This window comes from Salmo salar, chromosome 07 (genome assembly GCF_965601325.2).
Source record: "Salmo salar chromosome 07, fSalSal1, whole genome shotgun sequence".
Lineage (NCBI taxonomy): Eukaryota > Metazoa > Chordata > Actinopteri > Salmoniformes > Salmonidae > Salmo > Salmo salar.
Window position 1 is genome coordinate 59,847,501 of NC_138297.1, and position 21,213 is coordinate 59,868,713.

Here is a 21,213-nt window from a genome sequence, read left to right on the forward strand (position 1 = left end):
GTGATTTGTGGTGAGGTGTGATTTGTGGTGTGGTGTGATTTGTGGTGAGGTGTGATTTGTGGTGAAGTGTGATTTGTGGTGTGGTGTGATTTGTGGTGTGGTGTGATTTGTGGTGAGGTGTGAATTGTGGTGTGATTTGTGGTGTGGTGTGATTTGTGGTGAGGTGTGATTTGTGGTGTGGTGTGATTTGTGGTGAAGTGTGATTTGTGGTGTGATTTGTGGTGAGGTGTGACTTGTGGTGTGGTGTGATTTGTGGTGTGGTGTTATTTATGGTGAGGTGTGGTGATGTGTATCACATCATCTTCATCCTCAAGTTATTACTTCAACACTTTAATTTTACATTGGATGAAATCATGTTTTAAAAGCTCTCCATGTTATTGACTAAGACTGAAGTCATTTTCCATTGGATGTTTTAAAAGCTCTCTGTCATGTTATTGTGAAACCATAACAGGAATACAGACAAAGACTTTGTTGTGTATAACATCCACAATTGTTCCTCTTGGACAGTCAACTTAATTCAGTGATTCATTCAAAATGATATCACAAATGATGTCAGATACTTCACAACCGATCGTACCCTCCAGTTCACCTTGTTTCTGTCTGAAATGACACCTTATTCTATATGTGTAGTGCACTATAGTGTATATAACATAGGGTGCCATTCCGGACCTATCCGAAAATAGGGTTCCTCCATTTTCAACAGAAATGATTCATATCTCCTCAGTTTTGTAAAGCAAACATTATTTGTGCCACTCTGTAATTTATCTATAATGACTTTTTGAATAGTGTCATGATGTGTTTTATATGCAAGCCAGCCAGTCATTCAGTGTACCCCAATCAAGTGGTTTTTAATGAACTTCAAACAAGTGTTATCGGGCAACGTGGCGGCTCCGCTTCACTTCTCAACTCCAGGAATGAGAGGACACCTTATCTGCTCTCCCCTTCTTTTCTCTCTCTCTCTCTCTCTCTGTCTCTCTCACTTTCTCACCCTCTCTCTGTCTCTCTCACTTTCTCACCCTCTCTCTGTCTCTCTCACTTTCTCACCCTCTCTCTGTCTCTCTCGCTTTCTCTCCCTCTCTCTCTCGCTGTCTCTCTTTCTCTGTCACTCTCGCTTTCTCTCCCTCTCTCTCTGTCTCTCTCTTTTGCTTTCTCTCCCTCTCTCTCTGTCTCTCTCTCTGTCTCTCTTTCTCTCTCTCTGTCTCTCTCTTTCTCTCTTTCTCTCTCTCTCTGTCTCTCTCTCTTTCTCTGTCTCTCTCTCTGTCTCTCTCTCTCCATAACGTAACTCTCATTATCTCTGCCTCATTCTATCTGCCTCGTTCTCTCTTTCTCATTCTACCTCTCCCAATGTTCTCACTCTGTTCCTCTCTTTCTTAATCTGAGCCCTCAGTTTAACAAAGTCAAATTGTCTCACCAGGAGATGGGACTTATATTTATGCACAGCACTGTAGACTCTACCCATCAACACACAGACACAGAACTTCATCAGGACTGTAGACTCTACCCATCAACACACAGACACAGAACTTCATCAGGACTGTAGACTCTACCCATCACCACACATACACAGAACTTCATCAGGACTGTAGACTCTAACCATCAACACACAGACACAGAACTTCATCAGGACTGTAGACTCTACCCATCAACACACAGACACAGAACTTCATCAGGACTGTAGACTCTACCCATCAACACACATACACAGAACTTCATCAGGACTGTAGACTCTACCCATCAACACACAGACCTTCATCAGGAGGGTAGACTCTACCCATCAACACATAGTCACAGAACTTCATCAGGACTGTAGACTCTACCCATCAACACACAGACAGAACTTCATCAGGACTGTAGACTCTACCCATCAACACACAGACAGAACTTCATCAGGACTGTAGACTCTACCCATCAACACACAGACACAGAACTTCATCAGGACTGTAGACTCTACCCATCAACACACAGACACAGAACTTCATCAGGACTGTAGACTCTACCCATCAACACACAGACCTTCATCAGGACTGTAGACTCTACCGATCAACACACAGACACAGAACTTCATCAGGACTGTAGACTCTACCCATCAACACACAGACACAGAACTTCATCAGGACTGTAGACTCTACCCATCAACACACAGACAGAACTTCATCAGGACTGTAGACTCTACCCATCAACACACAGACACAGAACTTCATCAGGACTGTAGACTCTACCCATCAACACACAGACACAGAACTTCATCAGGACTGTAGACTCTACCCATCAACACACAGACAGAACTTCATCAGGACTGTAGACTCTACCCATCAACACACAGACACAGAACTTCATCAGGACTGTAGACTCTACCCATCAACACACAGACACAGAACTTCATCAGGACTGTAGACTCTACCCATCAACACACAGACACAGAACTGCATCAGGACTGTAGACTCTACCCATCAACACACAGACACAGAACTTCATCAGGACTGTAGATTCTACCCATCAACACACAGACACAGAACTTCATCAGGACTGTAGACTCTACCCATCAACACACAGACCTTCATCAGGACTGTAGACTCTACCCATCAACACACAGACACAGAACTTCATCAGGACTGTAGACTCTACCCATCAACACACAGACACAGAACTTCATCAGGACTGTAGACTCTACCCATCAACACACAGACACAGAACTTCATCAGGACTGTAGACTCTACCCATCAACACACAGACAGAACTTCATCAGGACTGTAGACTCTACCCATCAACACACAGACAGAACTTCATCAGGACTGTAGACTCTACCCATCAACACACAGACACAGAACTTCATCAGGACTGTAGACTCTACCCATCAACACACAGACACAGAACTTCATCAGGACTGTAGACTCTAACCATCAACACACAGACACAGAACTTCATCAGCACTGTAGACTCTACCCATCACCACACATACACAGAACTTCATCAGGACTGTAGACTCTACCCATCACCACACATACACAGAACTTCATCAGGACTGTAGACTCTACCCATCAACACAGACACAGAACTTCATCAGGACTGTAACTACTCTAACTACCCAACCACTAGAGGTAACCAACACTAACTCTACCAGATATAACTACCCAACCACTAGAGGTAACCAACACTAACTCTACCAGATATAACTACCCAACCACTAGAGGTAACCAACACTAACTCTACCATCTTTAACTACCCAACCACTAGAGGTAACTAACACTAACTCTACCATCTATAACTACCCAACCACTAGAGACAACCAACACTAACTCTACCAGATATAACTACCCAACCACTAGAGGTAACCAACACTAACTCTACCAGATATAACTACCCAACCACTAGAGGTAACCAACACTAACTCTACCAGATATAACTACCCAACCACTAGAGGTAACCAACACTAACTCTACCATCTTTAACTACCCAACCACTAGAGGTAACCAACACTAACTCTACCATCTATAACTACCCAACCACTAGAGGTAACCAACACTAACTCTACCATCTTTAACTACCCAACCACTAGAGGTAACTAACACTAACATCTATAACTACCCAACCACTAGACAACCAACACTAACTCTACCATCTATAACTACCCAACCACTAGAGGTAACCAACACTAACTCTACCAGATATAACTACCCAACCACTGGAGGTAACCAACACTAACTCTACCAGATATAACTACCCAACCATTAGAGGTAACCAACACTAACTCTACCATCTATAACTACCCAACCACTAGAGGTGACCAACACTAACTCTACCATCTATAACTACCCAACCAATAGACAACCAACACTAACTCTACCATCTATAACTACCCAACCACTAGAGGTAACCAACACTAACTCTACCAGATATAACTACCCAACCACTGAGGTAACCAACACTAACTCTACCATCTATAACTACCCAACAACTAGAGGTAACCAACACTAACTCTACCAGATATAACTACCCAACCACTAGAGGTAACCAACACTAACTCTACCAGATATAACTACCCAACCACTAGAGGTAACCAACACTAACTCTACCAGATATAACTACCCAACCACTAGAGGTAACCAACACTAACTCTACCATCTTTAACTACCCAACCACTAGAGGTAACCAACACTAACTCTACCATCTATAACTACCCAACCACTAGAGGTAACCAACACTAACTCTACCATCTATAACTACCCAACCACTAGAGGTAACCAACACTAACTCTACCAGATATAACTACCCAACCACTAGAGGTAACCAACACTAACTCTACCAGATATAACTACCCAACCACTAGAGGTAACCAACACTAACTCTACCAGATATAACTACCCAACCACTAGAGGTAACCAACACTAACTCTACCAGATATAACTACCCAACCACTAGAGGTAACCAACACTAACTCTACCATCTTTAACTACCCAACCACTAGAGGTAACTAACACTAACTCTACCATCTATAACTACCCAACCACTAGAGACAACCAACACTAACTCTACCAGATATAACTACCCAACCACTAGAGGTAACCAACACTAACTCTACCAGATATAACTACCCAACCACTAGAGGTAACCAACACTAACTCTACCATCTATAACTACCCAACCACTAGAGACAACCAACACTAACTCTACCAGATATAACTACCCAACCACTAGAGGTAACCAACACTAACTCTACCATCTATAACTACCCAACCACTAGAGGTAACCAACACTAACTCTACCATCTATATCTACCCAACCACTAGAGGTAACCTACACTAACTCTACCAGATATAACTACCCAACCACTAGAGGTAACTAACACTAACTCTACCATCTATAACTACCCAACCACTAGAGACAACCAACACTAACTCTACCAGATATAACTACCCAACCACTAGAGGTAACCAACACTAACTCTACCATCTATAACTACCCAACCACTAGAGGTAACCAACACTAACTCTACCATCTATAACTACCCAACCACTAGAGGTAACCAACACTAACTCTACCATCTTTAACTACCCAACCACTAGAGGTAACTAACACTAACTCTACCATCTATAACTACCCAACCACTAGAGACAACCAACACTAACTCTACCAGATATAACTACCCAACCACTAGAGGTAACCAACACTAACTCTACCAGATATAACTACCCAACCACTAGAGGTAACCAACACTAACTCTACCATCTATAACTACCCAACCACTAGAGACAACCAACACTAACTCTACCAGATATAACTACCCAACCACTAGAGGTAACCAACACTAACTCTACCATCTATAACTACCCAACCACTAGAGGTAACCAACACTAACTCTACCATCTATATCTACCCAACCACTAGAGGTAACCTACACTAACTCTACCAGATATAACTACCCAACCACTAGAGGTAACTAACACTAACTCTACCATCTATAACTACCCAACCACTAGAGACAACCAACACTAACTCTACCAGATATAACTACCCAACCACTAGAGGTAACCAACACTAACTCTACCAGATATAACTACCCAACCACTAGAGGTAACCAACACTAACTCTACCAGATATAACTACCCAACCACTAGAGGTAACCAACACTAACTCTACCAGATATAACTACCCAACCACTAGAGGTAACCAACACTAACTCTACCAGATATAACTACCCAACCACTAGAGGTAACCTACACTAACTCTACCAGATATAACTACCCAACCACTAGAGGTAACCAACACTAACTCTACCATCTATAACTACCCAACCATTAGAGGTAACCAACACTAACTCTACCAGATATAAACACCCAACCACTAGAGGTAACCAACACTAACTCTACCAGATATAACTACCCAACCACTAGAGGTAACCAACACTAACTCTACCATCTACAACTACCCAACCACTAGACAACCAACACTAACTCTACCATCTATAACTACCCAACCACTAGACAACCAACACTAACTCTACCATCTATAACTACCCAACCACTAGACAACCAACACTAACTCTACCATCTATAACTACCCAACCACTAGAGGTAACCAACACTAACTCTACCATCTATAACTACCCAACCACTAGAGGTAACCAACACTAACTCTACCAGATATAACTACCCAACCACTAGAGGTAACCAACACTAACTCTACCAGATATAACTACCCAACCATTAGAGGTAACCAACACTAACTCTACCATCTATAACTACCCAACCACTAGAGGTAACCAACACTAACTCTACCAGATATAACTACCCAACCACTAGAGGTAACCAACACTAACTCTACCAGATATAACTACCCAACCACTAGAGGTAACCAACACTAACTCTACCATCTATAACTACCCAACCAATAGACAACCAACACTAACTCTACCATCTATAACTACCCAACCACTAGAGGTAACCAACACTAACTCTACCAGATATAACTACCCAACCACTAGAGGTAACTACACTAACTCTACCATCTATAACTACCCAACCACTAGAGGTAACCAACACTAACTCTACCAGATATAACTACCCAACCATTAGAGGTAACCAACACTAACTCTACCATCTATAACTACCCAACCAATAGACAACCAACACTAACTCTACCATCTATAACTACCCAACCACTAGAGGTAACCAACACTAACTCTACCATCTATAACTACCCAACCACTAGAGACAACCAACACTAACTCTACCAGATATAACTACCCAACCACTAGAGGTAACCAACACTAACTCTACCATCTATAACTACCCAACCACTAGAGACAACCAACACTAACTCTACCAGATATAACTACCCAACCACTAGAGGTAACCAACACTAACTCTACCATCTATAACTACCCAACCACTAGAGGTAACCAACACTAACTCTACCATCTATATCTACCCAACCACTAGAGGTAACCTACACTAACTCTACCAGATATAACTACCCAACCACTAGAGGTAACCAACACTAACTCTACCAGATATAACTACCCAACCACTAGAGGTAACCAACACTAACTCTACCATCTTTAACTACCCAACCACTAGAGGTAACCAACACTAACTCTACCATCTATAACTACCCAACCACTAGAGGTAACCAACACTAACTCTACCATCTATAACTACCCAACCACTAGAGGTAACCAACACTAACTCTACCAGATATAACTACCCAACCACTAGAGGTAACCAACACTAACTCTACCAGATATAACTACCCAACCACTAGAGGTAACCAACACTAACTCTACCAGATATAACTACCCAACCACTAGAGGTAACCAACACTAACTCTACCAGATATAACTACCCAACCACTAGAGGTAACCAACACTAACTCTACCATCTTTAACTACCCAACCACTAGAGGTAACTAACACTAACTCTACCATCTATAACTACCCAACCACTAGAGACAACCAACACTAACTCTACCAGATATAACTACCCAACCACTAGAGGTAACCAACACTAACTCTACCAGATATAACTACCCAACCACTAGAGGTAACCAACACTAACTCTACCATCTATAACTACCCAACCACTAGAGACAACCAACACTAACTCTACCAGATATAACTACCCAACCACTAGAGGTAACCAACACTAACTCTACCATCTATAACTACCCAACCACTAGAGGTAACCAACACTAACTCTACCATCTATATCTACCCAACCACTAGAGGTAACCTACACTAACTCTACCAGATATAACTACCCAACCACTAGAGGTAACTAACACTAACTCTACCATCTATAACTACCCAACCACTAGAGACAACCAACACTAACTCTACCATCTATAACTACCCAACCACTAGAGGTAACCAACACTAACTCTACCAGATATAACTACCCAACCACTAGAGGTAACCAACACTAACTCTACCAGATATAACTACCCAACCACTAGAGGTAACCAACACTAACTCTACCAGATATAACTACCCAACCACTAGAGGTAACCAACACTAACTCTACCAGATATAACTACCCAACCACTAGAGGTAACCAACACTAACTCTACCATCTATAACTACCCAACCACTAGAGGTAACCAACACTAACTCTACCATCTTTAACTACCCAACCACTAGAGGTAACTAACACTAACTCTACCATCTATAACTACCCAACCACTAGAGACAACCAACACTAACTCTACCAGATATAACTACCCAACCACTAGAGGTAACCAACACTAACTCTACCAGATATAACTACCCAACCACTAGAGGTAACCAACACTAACTCTACCATCTATAACTACCCAACCACTAGAGACAACCAACACTAACTCTACCAGATATAACTACCCAACCACTAGAGGTAACCAACACTAACTCTACCATCTATAACTACCCAACCACTAGAGGTAACCAACACTAACTCTACCATCTATATCTACCCAACCACTAGAGGTAACCTACACTAACTCTACCAGATATAACTACCCAACCACTAGAGGTAACTAACACTAACTCTACCATCTATAACTACCCAACCACTAGAGACAACCAACACTAACTCTACCAGATATAACTACCCAACCACTAGAGGTAACCAACACTAACTCTACCAGATATAACTACCCAACCACTAGAGGTAACCAACACTAACTCTACCAGATATAACTACCCAACCACTAGAGGTAACCAACACTAACTCTACCAGATATAACTACCCAACCACTAGAGGTAACCAACACTAACTCTACCAGATATAACTACCCAACCACTAGAGGTAACCTACACTAACTCTACCAGATATAACTACCCAACCACTAGAGGTAACCAACACTAACTCTACCATCTATAACTACCCAACCATTAGAGGTAACCAACACTAACTCTACCAGATATAAACACCCAACCACTAGAGGTAACCAACACTAACTCTACCAGATATAACTACCCAACCACTAGAGGTAACCAACACTAACTCTACCATCTACAACTACCCAACCACTAGACAACCAACACTAACTCTACCATCTATAACTACCCAACCACTAGACAACCAACACTAACTCTACCATCTATAACTACCCAACCACTAGACAACCAACACTAACTCTACCATCTATAACTACCCAACCACTAGAGGTAACCAACACTAACTCTACCATCTATAACTACCCAACCACTAGAGGTAACCAACACTAACTCTACCAGATATAACTACCCAACCACTAGAGGTAACCAACACTAACTCTACCAGATATAACTACCCAACCATTAGAGGTAACCAACACTAACTCTACCATCTATAACTACCCAACCACTAGAGGTAACCAACACTAACTCTACCAGATATAACTACCCAACCACTAGAGGTAACCAACACTAACTCTACCAGATATAACTACCCAACCACTAGAGGTAACCAACACTAACTCTACCATCTATAACTACCCAACCAATAGACAACCAACACTAACTCTACCATCTATAACTACCCAACCACTAGAGGTAACCAACACTAACTCTACCAGATATAACTACCCAACCACTAGAGGTAACTACACTAACTCTACCATCTATAACTACCCAACCACTAGAGGTAACCAACACTAACTCTACCAGATATAACTACCCAACCACTAGAGGTAACCAACACTAACTCTACCATCTATAACTACCCAACCAATAGACAACCAACACTAACTCTACCATCTATAACTACCCAACCACTAGAGGTAACCAACACTAACTCTACCATCTATAACTACCCAACCACTAGAGACAATCAACACTAACTCTACCAGATATAACTATCCAACCACTAGAGGTAACCAACACTAACTCTACCATCTATAACTACCCAACCACTAGAGACAACCAACACTAACTCTACCAGATATAACTACCCAACCACTAGAGGTAACCAACACTAACTCTACCATCTATAACTACCCAACCACTAGAGGTAACCAACACTAACTCTACCATCTATATCTACCCAACCACTAGAGGTAACCTACACTAACTCTACCAGATATAACTACCCAACCACTAGAGGTAACTAACACTAACTCTACCATCTATAACTACCCAACCACTAGAGACAACCAACACTAACTCTACCAGATATAACTACCCAACCACTAGAGGTAACCAACACTAACTCTACCAGATATAACTACCCAACCACTAGAGGTAACCAACACTAACTCTACCAGATATAACTACCCAACCAGTAGAGGTAACCAACACTAACTCTACCAGATATAACTACCCAACCACTAGAGGTAACCAACACTAACTCTACCAGATATAACTACCCAACCACTAGAGGTAACCTACACTAACTCTACCAGATATAACTACCCAACCACTAGAGGTAACCAACACTAACTCTACCATCTATAACTACCCAACCACTAGACAACCAACACTAACTCTACCATCTATAACTACCCAACCACTAGACAACCAACACTAACTCTACCATCTATAACTACCCAACCACTAGAGGTAACCAACACTAACTCTACCATCTATAACTACCCAACCACTAGACAACCAACACTAACTCTACCAGATATAACTACCCAACCACTAGAGGTAACCAACACTAACTCTACCATCTATAACTACCCAACCACTAGAGGTAACCAACACTAACTCTACCATCTATAACTACCCAACCACTAGAGGTAACCAACACTAACTCTACCAGATATAACTACCCAACCACTAGAGGTAACCAACACTAACTCTACCAGATATAACTACCCAACCATTAGAGGTAACCAACACTAACTCTACCATCTATAACTACCCAACCACTAGAGGTAACCAACACTAACTCTACCAGATATAACTACCCAACCACTAGAGGTAACCAACACTAACTCTACCAGATATAACTACCCAACCACTAGAGGTAACCAACACTAACTCTACCATCTATAACTACCCAACCAATAGACAACCAACACTAACTCTACCATCTATAACTACCCAACCACTAGAGGTAACCAACACTAACTCTACCAGATATAACTACCCAACCACTAGAGGTAACTACACTAACTCTACCATCTATAACTACCCAACCACTAGAGGTAACCAACACTAACTCTACCATCTATAACTACCCAACCACTAGAGGTAACCAACACTAACTCTACCATCTATAACTACCCAACCAATAGACAACCAACACTAACTCTACCATCTATAACTACCCAACCACTAGAGGTAACCAACACTAACTCCACCAGATATAACTACCCAACCACTAGAGGTAACTACACTAACTCTACCATCTATAACTACCCAACCACTAGAGGTAACCAACACTAACTCTACCAGATATAACTACCCAACCACTAGAGGTAACCAACACTAACTCTACCATCTATAACTACCCAACCAATAGACAACCAACACTAACTCTACCATCTATAACTACCCAACCACTAGAGGTAACCAACACTAACTCTACCATCTATAACTACCCAACCACTAGAGACAACCAACACTAACTCTACCAGATATAACTACCCAACCACTAGAGGTAACCAACACTAACTCTACCATCTATAACTACCCAACCACTAGAGGTAACCAACACTAACTCTACCATCTATAACTACCCAACCACTAGAGGTAACCAACACTAACTCTACCATCTATAACTACCCAACCACTAGAGGTAACCAACACTAACTCTACCATCTATAACTACCCAACCACTAGAGGTAACCAACACTAACTCTACCATCTATATCTGCCCAACCACTAGAGGTAACCTACACTAACTCTACCAGATATAACTACCCAACCACTAGAGGTAACTAACACTAACTCTACCATCTATAACTACCCAACCACTAGAGACAACCAACACTAACTCTACCAGATATAACTACCCAACCACTAGAGGTAACCAACACTAACTCTACCAGATATAACTACCCAACCACTAGAGGTAACCAACACTAACTCTACCAGATATAACTACCCAACCACTAGAGGTAACCAACACTAACTCTACCAGATATAACTACCCAACCACTAGAGGTAACCAACACTAACTCTACCAGATATAACTACCCAACCACTAGAGGTAACCTACACTAACTCTACCAGATATAACTACCCAACCACTAGAGGTAACCAACACTAACTCTACCATCTATAACTACCCAACCATTAGAGGTAACCAACACTAACTCTACCAGATATAACTACCCAACCACTAGAGGTAACCAACACTAACTCTACCAGATATAACTACCCAACCACTAGAGGTAACCAACACTAACTCTACCATCTATAACTACCCAACCACTAGACAACCAACACTAACTCTACCATCTATAACTACCCAACCACTAGACAACCAACACTAACTCTACCATCTATAACTACCCAACCACTAGAGGTAACCAACACTAACTCTACCAGATATAACTACCCAACCACTAGAGGTAACCAACACTAACTCTACCAGATATAACTACCCAACCACTAGAGGTAACCAACACCAACTCTACCAGATATAACTACCCAACCACTAGAGGTAACCAACACTAACTCTACCAGATATAACTACCCAACCACTAGAGGTAACCAACACTAACTCTGCCAGATATAACTACCCAACCACTAGAGGTAACCAACACTAACTCTACCATCTATAACTACCCAACCACTAGACAACCAACACTAACTCTACCATCTATAACTACCCAACCACTAGAGGTAACCAACACTAACTCTACCATCTATAACTACCCAACCACTAGAGGTAACCAACACTAACTCTACCAGATATAACTACCCAACCACTAGAGGTAACCAACACTAACTCTACCAGATATAACTACCCAACCACTAGAGGTAACCAACACTAACTCTACCAGATATAACTACCCAACCACTAGAGGTAACCAACACTAACTCTACCAGATATAACTACCCAACCACTAGAGGTAACCAACACTAACTCTACCAGATATAACTACCCAACCACTAGAGGTAACTCCACTAACTCTACCATCTATAACTACCCAACCACTAGAGGTAACCAACACTAACTCTACAGATATAACTACCCAACCACTAGAGGTAACCAACACTAACTCTACCAGCTATAACTACCCAACCACTAGAGGTAACCAACACTAACTCTACCATCTATAACTACCCAACCACTAGAGGTAACCAACACTAACTCTACCATCTATAACTACCCAACCACTAGAGGTAACCAACACTAACTCTACCATCTATAACTACCCAACCACTAGAGGTAACCAACACTAACTCTACCATCTATAACTACCCAACCACTAGAGTTAACCAACACTAACTCTACCAGATATAACTACCCAACCACTAGAGGTAACCAACACTAACTCTACCATCTATAACTACCCAACCACTAGAGGTAACCAACACTAACTCTACCATCTATAACTACCCAACCACTAGAGGTAACCAACACTAACTCTACCAGATATAACTACCCAACCACTAGAGGTAACCAACACTAACTCTACCAGATATAACTACCCAACCATTAGAGGTAACCAACACTAACTCTACCATCTATAACTACCCAACCACTAGAGGTAACCAACACTAACTCTACCAGATATAACTACCCAACCACTAGAGGTAACCAACACTAACTCTACCAGATATAACTACCCAACCACTAGAGGTAACCAACACTAACTCTACCATCTATAACTACCCAACCAATAGACAACCAACACTAACTCTACCATCTATAACTACCCAACCACTAGAGGTAACCAACACTAACTCTACCAGATATAACTACCCAACCACTAGAGGTAACTACACTAACTCTACCATCTATAACTACCCAACCACTAGAGGTAACCAACACTAACTCTACCAGATATAACTACCCAACCACTAGAGGTAACCAACACTAACTCTACCATCTATAACTACCCAACCAATAGACAACCAACACTAACTCTACCATCTATAACTACCCAACCACTAGAGGTAACCAACACTAACTCTACCATCTATAACTACCCAACCACTAGAGGTAACCAACACTAACTCTACCATCTATAACTACCCAACCACTGAGGTAACCAACACTAACTCTACCATCTATAACTACCCAACAACTAGAGGTAACCAACACTAACTCTACCAGATATAACTACCCAACCACTAGAGGTAACCAACACTAACTCTACCAGATATAACTACCCAACCACTAGAGGTAACCAACACTAACTCTACCATCTATAACTACCCAACCACTAGAGGTAACCAACACTAACTCTACCAGATATAACTACCCAACCACTAGAGGTAACCAACACTAACTCTACCATCTATAACTACCCAACCACTAGAGGTAACCAACACTAACTCTACCAGATATAACTACCCAACCACTAGAGGTAACCAACACTAACTGGATGTGAGGAGTGACTTGGGCCTGTCGGGAGATTTCTACAGGGTTGAACCCTACTCGGACGTAGGTTCACTATTGTCCTAGAATGGCCGATACGGTATGATGTTGACCTCAAAGTATAACCCAAAATATCATAACATAGTCAATACTTCTTGTTGACGTTTTCTCTCTTGACAACCACGAATAAAGTAAACAATGCCAAATTCCACAGTGTGAAACAAGTGTGTATTGGGAGTAACACACTGTTGACGTCTGGCTCCTGTCGTTTTGGTCCTCCTGACCAGCTCTCCCTGTGGCTTTTACAGGAGTGTCCCCAGCTGCTGCCCACCGAGCGCATTCTGGTTCCGGTCAACGTGGTGAAGCCCATCACCCTGCGGGCCAAGAACCTTCCCCAGCCACAGTCAGGACAGAGGGGCTATGAGTGTCTGCTCACCATCCAGGGCGTGGAGCAGCGGGTGCCCGCACTCCGCTTCAACAGCAGCTGTGTTCAGTGCCAGAACACCTCGGTGAGTATAGGGGGTGATGGTGTGTGTTGGGGGTGTAAACGGGATGAATAGGGAAGTTTGTGTATGTGTGTGTTTAGGTGTACACAATGAATGGAAATTGGGGATATAAGGCATGTTGGAAGGGATGTATTTGATATTTACATTGACCTTTTAGTCACTAAGCGACATACAGTTAGTGCATTCATCTTAAGATAGCTAGGTGGTACAACCACATGCACAAAATATACAAAAGTATGTGGACACCACTTCAAATTAGTGAATTTGGCTATTTCAGCCACAACTGTTGCTGACAGGTGTATAAAATCATGCACACAACCATGCAATCTACATAGACAAACATTGGCAGTAGAATTGCCTTACTGAAGATCTCAGTGACTTTCAACGTGGCACCGTCATAGGATGCCACCTTTCCAACAAGTCAGTTGCTGTGCTGTTATTGTGAAGTGGAAACGTCTAGGAGCAACAACAGCTCAGCCACAAAGTGGTAGGCCACACAAGCTCACAGAACGGGACTGTCGAGTGCTGAAATGCATAGTGAGTAAAAATCGTCTGTCCTCGGTTGCAACACTCCCTCCCGAGTTCCAAACTGCCTCTGGAAGCAACTTCAGCATAATAACTGTTCATCGGGAGCTTCATGAAATGGGTTTCCATGGCCGAGCATGAATCACACTTCACCATCTGCCAGTCCAATGGATTAATATAGATTTGGCGGATGCCAGGAGAACGCTACCTGTCCGAATGCATAGTGCCAACTGTAAAGTTTGGTGGAGGAGGAATAATGGTCTGGGGCTGTTTTAGTTCCAGCGAAGGGAAATCTTAATGCTACAACATACAATGACATTCTAGACGAGTTTGTGCTTCCAACTTTGTGGCAACAGTTTGGGGAAGGCCCTTTCCTGTTTCAGCATGACAATGCCCCCGTGCACAAAGCGAGGTCCATACAGAAATGGTTTGTTGAGATCGCTGTGGAAGAATTTGACTGGCCTGCACAGAGCCCTGACTTCAACCCCATCGAACACCTTTGGGATGAATTGGAACACCGACTGCTGGCCAGGCCTACTCGCCCAACATCAGTGCTCGACTTCACTAATGTTCTTGTGGCTGAATGGAAGCAAGTCCCCGCAGCAATGTCCCAACATCTAGTGGAAAGCCTTTCCAGAAGAGTGGAGGCTGTTATAGCAGTAAAGGAGGGACCAACTCCAAATGAATGCCCATGATTTTGGAATGAGATGTTCGACGAGCAGATGTCCACATACTTTCAGGCATGTAGTGTATCACAGTAGCTATAAGCAAAGTTAAGTGCGAGTGTTAGTTCACAAAAAATATATATATTTCGGTAGGGAGGGGCAGTTCCTCTTGCTGCTGGTCTTGTAGTGGATGTGAGCTTCGACTGGAAGCCAGTGGAGAGTGCAGAGAAGCGGGGTGACGTGGGAGAACATTGGAATGTTGAACACCAGGCAGGCTGCAGTATTCTGGATAAATTGCAGGGGTTTGATGGCACAAGCGGGGAGCCCAGCCAACAGTTGTGGTAGTCCAGATGGGAGATGACTCGTACTCTGTGAGGTAGGCTCGTACTCTACGGATGTTGAGGAGCATGACCTGCAGGAGCGAGTCACTGCTTTGGTGTTTGCAGTGAATGACAGGGTGTTGTCCAGGGTCATGCCAAGGTTCTTTGCACTCTGGGAGGGGGACACCGTGGAGTTGTAAACCGTGATGGTGAAGTCTTGGAGCAGAGAGGCCTTCCGTGGGATGAAGAGCAGCTCTGTCTTGTCGAGGTTGAGCTTGAGGTGGTGGGCCGACGTCCAAGCTGAGATATCTGCCAATCACGCAGAGATGCATGTCACCACCTGGGTGAAGAAGGGGGGAAGGAGAAAAGTAGTTGAGTGTCATCCACATAGCAATGATAGAAGAGACCATGTGAGGATATGACAGAGCCCAGTGACTTCGGCTATAGATAGAAGAGGAGAGGGCCTAGAACCATGCCCTGGGGGACACCAGTAGTGAGTAGTGAGAGTATGTGGTGCAGATCCTCTCCACGTCACCTGGTAGGAGTGGCCTGCCAACTAGGATGCAATCCAAGAGTGTGCAGAGCCTGAGACACCCAGCCCTGAGAGGCTGGAGAGGAGGATCTGATGGTGCATGGTGTCGAAGGCAGAGGATACATCTAGGAGGATGAGAAGAGGAGAGAGAGAGTCAGCTTTGGCAGTGCGGAGTGTCTCCATCACACAGAGAAGAGCAGTCGCGTTTGAGTGACCCGTCTTGAAGCCTGACTGGTTACCGTCAAGAAGATCATTCGGAGAGAGATAGCGAGAGAGTTGGTCAGAGACATATTTGAAGTTATTTGTGAAAGTGAGAAGATGCACAACTCTATCTCAGGTCTGTCTGGAGAGACATTGACTGTAGAATCTCAATACAGGTTCCTCATTTCTTGTAATCAGTACTATGGAGCTAGTACCTACAGTACACTGTCTGGAACCAGTCCTCCATGCCCAAGGATATGTCTCTTATTGTACATGTGCACAGAGCCTTGATGAGTTTAAATACCCTCTCTAAATTCCAGCTTCCCTCAGCAATACTATTATGTGTCATTCAGTTCTGGAACAATGGTTGGTATGAAATGAAAGACTCCCAATGAAAGGGTTTCTATGCTGAATGATATGCTAATATGATATGCTACTGTTGAATGGGAGTGTCTCAAACACTCTGACTAGCTTTGATACGTAGTTGTCTGTGAAGATGTACTCTACCTGGCTTGAGTGTTCACAGTACTTCTGCTCTTCAAATGCCTTTTCCTCTACCCCCCCTCTCTCTCTCTCTCTCTCCCCTTTTCTCTCTCTCCTCGTTCTCTCCTCCTTTCTCTCCATCTCAACCCCCCATCTCCCCCTCTCTGGGTCCCCATGGCGACAACAGTACTCATATGATGGGATGGAGATGAGCAGCCTTCCTGTGGACCTGACGGTCATCTGGAACGGAGACTTCAGCATTGACAACCCCGCTGACAATAAAGGTCAGGACCCCCCCCCCCCCCCCCCCCCGCCACACACCCACACACACACATCCACACACACCCCACCCGATCACCGCAGTTGCCTGTGTAGCTGGTCTCCATGGCAACAGGCGGGCAGTTGCGGCGGTATCCATCCCCCTGACACCGGCACAGACACAGAAGTGGCATTACTTTGCTGCGGTGGGCGGCGGCGTCTGGTTATAACTTTGCCTCTTCTCTCATCTCCCTCTCTTTCTCTCCCTTACTCTCCATCTCTCACACCTAATTTCCCTCTGCTCTCTCTCTCTCTACCTCCCTTTTCCCTCCTTCTGTTCACTTCGTTAGCTTCACACCGCTCGTCTTGCCACGTCCTCTTCCCTTTTTCCATCTCTCCAGTCGCCATCTCTTTCCCTCTCCCTCTCTCCCTCTCTCCTTTCTCTCTCTCCTCTCTCTCTCTGTTTCTTTCTCTGTTTCTCTCTCTCTCTCTGTTTCTCTCTCTGTTTCTCTCTCTCTTCCTCCCTTCTCCATCCTTCTGTTCACCTCGTTAGCTTCACACCGCTCGACTCGCCACGTCCTCTTGCCTTTTTCCATCTCTCCAGTCGCCATCTCTTTCCTCTCCCTCACTCTGTCGCTCTCTCCCCCTCTCTCTCATCTCTCCTTTCTCTCTCTCTCTCTCTCTCTCTCTCTCTCGTTTCTCTCCCTCCCTCTCTCTCCATCTCTCTCTCGTCTCCTCTGTGGTGCTTGTTAGCTTCACACCTTCCTCTGTGGTGCTTGTTAGCTTCACGCCTTTCTCTGTGGTGCTTGTTAGCTTCACGCCTTTCTCTGTGGTGCTTGTTAGCTTCACGCCTTTCTCTGTGGTGCTTGTTAGCTTCACGCCTTTCTCTGTGGTGCTTGTTAGCTTCACGCCTTTCTCTGTGGTCCTTGTTAGCTTCACAACTTCCTCTGTGGTGCTTGTTAGCTTCACGCCTTCCTCTGTGGTGCTTGTTAGCTTCACACCTTCCTCTGTCAGTTGTCTCCCTCTGCCCGGCAGCATATTACCACAGACCACACACGCATACACTAAAAGAGAATATTCAATATGCTATACTAACAGTGACTATCTATCTATCTATCTATCTATCTATCTATCTATCTATCTATCTATCTATCTATCTATCTATCTATCTATCTATCTATCTATCTATCTATCTATCTATCTATCTATCTATCTATCTATCTATCTATCTAGTAATGGTTAATACAGTCTTCTGTTATCACTTTGATACTATTTTCACAACTCTTAGTACAAAACTCTAAACTGGTCACACTTGTAAGGCAGCCAGTCTTTCATTCAAAACCTGTCATTGTGCATTCATTTGGATTGTAAACAGCTCTCACCACACAACCGTTGATTCAAAATATACGTTTATTGTGAAATGTAATGAGAGCATTGGTTTAATCACCAAAACATAACATAATATTATATTTTAAATTTAGTAGTTTTAACATTAGGCAATATACTTACATTACCCAACAAAATTGACCAAAAATCTATAATTTCCATAATATCGATTCAATGTGTAATCAAAAGTGTGATCAATGAAGACATCCTCTACAATCATTCATGGAACAAAAACATGTTATTTTTCAGATATAATTGCAGGTGTACTGTCTGTAATCACATGTAAGACATAAAAATGAAACAAATTAAATGAATGAAAATAAGACATGACGTTTAGCATGCAATAATTTGCATCTACCTTGTCTTGTTCCCTTTCCATTCTGAGCATTTGGCCATAAATTGTCATCCACATCACAGTGAATGTCCTCATTGTTCATGCACCGCGGGAAATACCTTTTGGCCTGGTGATTCCAAGCCTGACATTGGTCTGCGGTGATGTATCTGCATGCCTCATCCATGGCCAGAAGGAGGGTGGCACGCTTGGGGATGGTGATCGCCCACCTCCGTCCTGAACAAATATCCTGGCCGGTGAGGTTCCGCCCATGGCGCCGAGTTTTGGCCAGGTTGAAGCCCGCTTCATCAACAAAGATATACTTGTGATGGTTCACAGCAGCATTAAGCACCATCACCCTCTAAAAATATATTTGGGTTAGTTATTTTTATAGTATTTTTATAGTTCCAATATGATATTGTGAAGTAGCATGTACATTAATAGTAACAGTAATACAGTATATAGTGCTGTACCTGAACATACTCGGCCCGCAGTTGTTTCACCCGGTCGTTGTTTCTCTCCAAAGGCACCAGGTAAACGTGTTCCATAGATGCCTGGAGCCTCTTCAAATGGCAGGTGATTGTTGGTAGACTGATGGATGCCACGTTGGTAAAGGTGTCATCATTCTCCACAATGGCCTGCTTTATTTCGGACAGCCATATGTCATTCCTGGCCGTCACCATTCCACCACTGCCCACTACTGCTTGTTGGTCAGCACACGGCCATGACCACCACCATGGGGTCTTCTGCCAAGTCTGACAGTAGAACAGAGTATACTGTCAATAGATCACACTGATAATACTGGAACATGTTTTGTGAATTTACATGCTTTACAATATGTAATTGACTGTAAATGTAATGGTAAAGCATAGTGCATATCCTGCAGACATACCGCTTTTCTTGGTAAATTGTTCTCATGATCGAATTGACAGTTGATCTTTTCAGATTGGGGTGAACTAATCTGTCAGCCTCTGCCATGGTAAGACATCTGTTTACCACATGGCCAACAACGATAGACCGGACTTCATTAGACACAACAGTTCCCTGCCGTCTGCCTCCCTCTCTCTGATGTCCACCTCTTTGACGGTGTCCATGCCCACCTCTTTGACCTCTGACGGTGTCCATGTCCACCTCTTTGACCTCTGACGGGGCCCATGTCCACCTCTTTGACCTCTGACGGGGCCCATGTCCACCTCTTTGACCTCTGACGGGGCCCATGTCCACCTCTTTGACCTCTGACGGGGCCCATGTCCACCTCTTTGACCTCTTTGATGGGGCACATGCCCAACTCTCTGACGGGCCCCTTGTCCACGAGCTCTTTGATATCTTCTTCTCCCTTGCTGTCTATCTGCTCCATGTTGAAAGAAATATCAAGTGTTCACACACCCCCTATTAAATGGTGACCATTGTGGTTATCACTATGTGGAATCAATTAGCAATAATGTCTAGTCATTATGTATGGTTATCATGTATGATACATGTATTTTAGATGTTTATACTTTACAAAACACCATTTTTTTTCTGTTGTTCTCAAAACCAATGTATAGTAG

At 43.2% G+C, this 21,213-nt stretch overlaps 1 protein-coding gene across 3 annotated transcripts in view; it reads left to right on the forward strand.

Annotated features, from left to right (window-relative positions):
- Positions 1-21,213, forward strand: part of LOC106609762 (plexin-A4) — a 491,160-nt gene that overhangs the window by 370,342 nt on the left and 99,605 nt on the right. For 2 of the 3 annotated variants that reach the window (XM_082977797.1, XM_082977795.1), the window contains exons 10-11: positions 14,744-14,965; positions 17,876-17,972. In XM_082977797.1, coding sequence (XP_082833923.1) covers positions 14,744-14,965; positions 17,876-17,972 — 319 coding nt within the window. The remainder of the gene's footprint in view (positions 1-14,743; positions 14,966-17,875; positions 17,973-21,213) is intronic. The other variant, XM_082977796.1, reaches the window with a different exon arrangement.